Genomic DNA, 6,197 nt, shown 5'->3' with positions numbered 1-6,197 from the left:
GAACAGCTCATGTAGAATACTGTAGCCCTGTATAATACTCTGACTGCACTAAGGGTGTTTACTCTTGACAAGACTTCAAGAAGCAGGGACAGTGAAAATACCTGTTAGACCTTGTTAGCTGAAGTAAACAAGACAATACTTACCAAGTCTACAGGTTCTCTTAATTTAAATTTAAAGTAAGAGGCCATCCAGTCTGGAAGAATCTCAATGGTTATTCAGGTTACACACAGATACAGAGAGGTATCAACATTTCCTTAATAAAAGGTCTGAGTCTGTCTATTTTGTTTCCTTAATGCATACTTCAACCAAGAGAGACAGCATTAAGATCAAAAAATATATCTACTGTAAGCAGAAATCATATCTACAAAATTAAGCAAGTGCAATCACACATTTACTAGAAAAAAATATTCTTTATTCATTAATTAATTCACAACACAATAAATATTGGATCACACGTATGAGGGACCCAGCAAAGCTCAGACTTGTTTGCACCGTGGTGTGGTTTGACAAACAAATCCTCATCAGCTGGCATCCTAAGAAGCCTGACTACATTTTTTTTTGCACATTTTCACATGCAATCAGTAAGTTGCGATGTACATCAATTGTTTCAATTTACATTAGTCAGGCTCTTAAAAGCAATTCTTAAGCACCATCCCTGGGTGAATCCTTCAGAAAAATAAGCACAATCACAATATTTGTCATTATTCTGTCTTGCTGTTGATTCTGACATTATTATGTAGGTGGGATTGTATGTTTAGTTTTACTTCAGGGGGCAACAGCATTTTCCACTAAACGAGGAACAGAACCAGGCTGCTGTTGAAGAGACAGGAACAATTTCATGCTGGCCACTCAGCAATTCTAAAACCAAGACAGTTCTGCTTCTTCTGAAAACCATGACATGCCTTTGTTTCACACTCTATATACACTGAGAACACATTTCCTTGAGATCTCTCTATATGCTGTCCCAAATAACTAATTTGAACTTTGTGATGAATGAAATTAACTCATCTTTCCATTGATTTGTCTGCAGGGACAGAAAATTCCATCTGCTGGATGCACTGGTAGGGCAGAGATGAAAAGCAGATTTTACATTGTTAAACACCAATGCTTTAATTTTTGGGAAATAAAAGGAAGTATAATAGGTAATCACTAGAAAGAAAATCTCACATGTATAAATGGAGAGTTTTGTCAGAGGTGAGCTGTTTCTCACAGCAAAATCTCTATTAGGCTGTATCTCCATATTTTGAAATTTTAAGTAAAACATTTTAAGAAACCCTAATTTACTCTGAACTCTTTTTTTTTGTAAACAGCTGAGGAAAGTTTAGCAAGGATTTCAGCTGCATCAAACTCATAAGGCCCTTTATTAAAGGAAACAGAAACTTCTGAATGTTCAGGTATGCACCTTCTTATATAAAGTTTTCATCATTTCTTCTAAAGGTAGCTGCAAAATTCAGGCATTGTTTCAACAACACTTCCAATCCAAATGTTTCTTGTCAACTACAAACTTATGGATGACTTCCCAGATGAAAAATAGCATCAGCAGATCTGATAGGGAATGCCACTTGTAGTCCAACTGTATCAGTTCTTCCTATTTTATGGACCAGAAACATGGACCAAAAAAAAAAAATCGGGAAAATTTGTAGACAAAACATTTAGGATTTCTTTTGTTGTTAAAGTTAAAAAAAAAAATTTGAAAATTTAATATTCTCATATCAATTAGAGTGTGATAAATGCTGTTAAATCCTATTTTAAAAGGAAGGTTTGATCCCTTTTGTCTAATAGTTTCTCAGACAGGTATAATTCTCATGGTAAAACTTATTTCACACTTGATATAAGCCAACCATTTGTCTGTGTTGAGGCAGCAGTGAAATACCAATCAAAAAAAATTGAAAAAATCAAAATAGCAGATATATATATGATCATGAGACTATTCTTCAAAACTGAAACAAATCTGGAATGAAAATAACAAATTCCACACATAAAACACTGATATCAATTAACTGCTAAAAGGATACATTTTGTTTCACCTGAAGCTGGTCTCTTCCAATGTGCTCTATTCTGCTGTAAAGGGTGCAAGAAACTGTGACTGTGCTCATCAAAATACTGCAACTGTGAATGGGACTGAAATTCAGTGCAGTTTGGTTTGTGTTTGCCTTTGTCAGGCTACCTCTTAGCAAGGTTCTGCACAAGAAGCTTCACTCAAATTTTTTCTTCCCCAGTCACAGATGAGCCAGCACCTCCCCCTTCTGGAGAGCATGAAAATCTGCAGGAATTTGCAACAGGGTAGTGCTTTCTTACTCGGGCCAGTAGATGAGGGAAAAAAAAGAAAAAATAAAAAAGAAAAAGAAAAGCTTGCAGATGATTATTTCATATCTTAGCTCAGGGCAGGATCATTTCTTTTCTGGATCACTGTTTAATGTAGTTCCCTTCAGTAACGTGTTTTATTAAAGCCAGACATAAGTCACTTCAGATATAGTCTCTAGCTCCTCAGTAAGAAAGCCTTAAAAACAAGCCAAGAAAATATTTCAGTGTCAGCCATATTTCTGCATTCTATAAAACAGAAAATGCGGCATAAGGTGGATTATTACAGGTTTTACTCGTCAGCTTAATATACTCTGTTCAAGCAGTAATTTGTGAGATGTGTCAATTTAGTTTGGACTGAGCTGAAGTAAAAATTTCAGGAGTAGGCAGAGGCGCCACCATAAAATCCAACTCGTCCTTTAGCACCTCTGAGATCATTCATTCTCAGTCCTCACCATAACACTGTGACCAGGCTGCTACTGATTAATCCATTATGATTCTTCCAGCAGCAGTACAGCTTCAGGTGATTTTCTATTAAATTCCTTTACATATTACATTTAAAGGAAAAAATTCAAAGATGACTTCTTACCCTTTGTTGCCCACTCCAGGAATTTGTTTCCACTAGTGAATGCAGAGTCTCAGTGTTCAATATTAGGATCAGTAATGAGCAATCCAAGCATGCAGGGCAAAGCATCCCACCAAACTTCTAAGGGATGCCCTGTCTGATTCCCAGCATCTGCGACTCTTCTGCTGGCAGTCAGTCGTGCCAGCAGAAAAAAACCAAATGACAACTGCTTCATTTGTAGATGGTTTCAGATGTCATGGGCTTTAGTTATATTTACATATAAAATACTGTGATCATTCCCTAGCTCCTTGCAACAGAAGAGCTCTAGGCACTTAGAAATATATATTTGTTGCAGCAGGACTACATTGGTTTTAGAACTGTGATGGTGTAAAGAAAACTTCTGGCTGTGAGAAAAAGCTCTCTACAAGGAGAACAAGAAAGATTCCTGTAACCTGAACCATTAAAGCTGTTTCAACTTCAAGTGCCCCTTTTCTTTACAAATATGTTTTGTGCTTTTTTTCCTTCTTTCCAGGGATGGTATTTAACCTCAGCAGCCTGTGACTGTTGCATCCAGGCCAGAACGCTTTGTAATGCGCAACTTGGTAACTTCTTCAGCACAGGTGGGGTGAATGCCAACCGTCTTCATCATCTGAGGATACGTAGCACCACATCTACCAAAAAACAGCAGTAACAAAAAATGACCCACAAAGTCATGCTATACACCTGAAGCAGCTAGAAGGTACTGAAACATCAAAGTAATTATGCTCTTGTCCATTTGATCAGGTAGAGGAGTTGCATTTGTTCTTCAAACAATGCTGTCTATTATTTCTCAGGCACTTACACAACACGTAGACGCCCAGCTTCCCAACACTGAGGTAGGAAAGAATTGTATTAAGAGCTGAGACAGAGAGAATTAAGCAATTTACCCTAAGTCACAATTGAGCCTGTGGCAAAAACATGTGACAAAACTGCAACCTTCAGCTTTTCTTGTACATACATGTGTGTTTCACTAACTCCAGATGGAAAAAATGCACACATACACATGGAGGAAGAAAATCTTAATTAGAACTGTTGGAAAGAATCTGCTGAAGGAAATAATACCATGATATTCTTCCATGAACTTAAAGTCTCTGGTGCTTGCACTAAACAGTGTTATAAGCGACATAAAAAAGGTCTCTTATTTGAAAAAACAACAAAACCCAAGCAAACTAAACCCACCAAAAACCCCCTATGCTACAATCCCACTTGCTTAATTCCCTTACTTGTCCAGTAACATTCTTAAGATTTGATGACTTTCTTTTGAACTGCTATTCCTGGCAGGCCATGCTGTAAAATAGCTGAAATGGCCCTAAATTTAAGGATTGTTTCAAGCTCTCTATGGAATAATGTTATCTCTCTCTACAAAATACAGGGAAGGAAGCCATAGATGCCTTCTGGTGTCTCCACTTACATCCAAAAAAGCACTGACAAGCAAAAGATCTTTGCTGACCACAGATGTTACTGGAGTGCTGGGTGGGGAGGGAAGATGAAAACTCATCCTTCAGAGAGGCTGAAACAAGACCTAATATTTGACAAAAGAGAAGAGCAGCTTTTACAGTGGGGGTTCCACATTGAAAGCTCTGGATTTGTGAAATGCAATAGAAACCAATACAGGAATCTGACCTGCTGAAAACCTCTTACTGTGGCTAAAGTTTTCATTTCCCTCAAGCAAGGCAGAAAAGCACTCCAGTTTCATGTGCTTCCTTTTCAATGGTTATTTTGGATAAAACTTCAAAACAATGACATCCTAAAAAATGTAGTTCTAGAATCTATACCACTGGCAATTAATGGACTACAAACACATGTTGAAAATGTGTACTGAGGGTACACTGCAATCAGTGATTTCCAAGATATTCTTCACATGATACTTGTGGTCCTGCCTTCTTAATCCTTTCTGCTTTTCATTTATAATAGTCACTCACAACTGCAGGACTAAAAGTGCAGTACAATGGTGATCAAATTTAGGAAAATGAACTGACACCACAACTGGAGATGATTTATGATGTCCCAGACTACTTTCTTTGAAGAGGGAGTTAAAAATTAAAATTTTGTAATTTGTAATTTTGTAATTTTTTGTAATTCCTAAATATAGGAATCAACATTTCTGAAGATGTGAGTCAGCAATAAGAAGGGGAAAGGAAAAAACAAATGAGAAATAATTGTAGTGCACAAAAAAGCATATCAAGAATTTTCCATTTAACCAGAGGACCGAGAATCACTCCTTACTCCTTCAAATGGAGGACTTCTATATTAATATTTGAGCAAAATCTTAAACAAGATCAGATCAAAAAGGACAAGTTTTTTATTACAATTACCACACTGCTTAAAAAAAATGTATCTTCCCTCTCCCATCATCTTATAGAAGTTCCTTTTTTACTATACTATATTTAGCTTATACCCCAGCTATATAAGAATTCATGCAAAACTTGCTGAACTTTCAAGAAGCCATGGTTGTGAAAATTTAAAGATGAGATTAGCAAAGGAAATGCTTGGCAGGTGTTAATAAAGCACAAATATATTTTTAAAGAAGTAACTTGCAAAACTGTATGGTGATTTCCTATACTGTGCACAGAATGCAAAAGAAGCTACACTGAAAAAATTAAGTTAGTTAAGTTAATGCTTAATTCTGTTCTTTGCTTTAACTGTATCAAATTAACAATATATTTTCCTCAGTTGTTCCCTAACTATATCCAGTATTACAGTAACTAAATCCAGTACATCTTAATGAAGAACTGCAGTATTTTTAGTGAAAATATGTGCAATACTCCATAAAAGTAACAAAAAGCATGCATTCTTTATAGTGTTGCCAGAACTAGGCAGCTATCTTTTATAATCTTACAATAACTTAAGAAGCAGGCTTTAGAAGCTAGAGACATTCTTTTGTACTTACTTGATTCCAAGAGCAAATCCTTGAATAACTTCGCCTGCATTTGGTCCAATGAAATGAAGGCCAAGTATTCGTTGCTCCCTCTCTCGTAAGCACACCATCTGAAAACAATACATCACAAAAAGATCTTTCCTTAGAACACTTAAAGATAAGGCATGAAGATGAATTAAATGAAACTGGAGTGCCCCAAGATCCTAGTTCTGCTGTTTATTTCCAGTGTGCCAAAAACTTATGCACTTGCTTAAGTCTTACTGACTTCAATAGGTCTTACTCTTATTGTCCTTAAGCACTTTCCTGAATTGAAGCTTTATTAGTGTATTCCTTTCAGACTTGAGGGAGCCACTGACAATAATAATTTCTGGTGTTGAATACTTTGTTGTTTGCCATTTGTATGAAATCCTCAAA

General features: G+C 36.4%; 1 protein-coding gene across 2 annotated transcripts in view; it reads right to left on the bottom strand.

Moving 5' to 3' along the window:
- Positions 1–390: 390 nt before the first annotated feature.
- Positions 391–6,197, bottom strand: part of TXNRD2 (thioredoxin reductase 2) — a 33,205-nt gene continuing 27,398 nt past the window's right edge. For both annotated transcript variants that reach the window (XM_015643641.1, XM_015643640.2), the window contains exons 16-17: positions 5,796–5,893; positions 391–3,537 (exon numbers count right to left, since the gene is read on the bottom strand). In XM_015643641.1, coding sequence (XP_015499127.1) covers positions 3,414–3,537; positions 5,796–5,893 — 222 coding nt within the window. In that variant the 3' untranslated portion in view covers positions 391–3,413. The remainder of the gene's footprint in view (positions 3,538–5,795; positions 5,894–6,197) is intronic.

This window comes from Parus major, chromosome 15 (genome assembly GCF_001522545.3).
Source record: "Parus major isolate Abel chromosome 15, Parus_major1.1, whole genome shotgun sequence".
In the NCBI taxonomy this organism is placed as follows: Eukaryota; Metazoa; Chordata; class Aves; order Passeriformes; family Paridae; genus Parus; species Parus major.
Note: the sequence above shows the minus strand (reverse complement) of the source record. Positions and strands in the feature narration are given on the sequence as shown.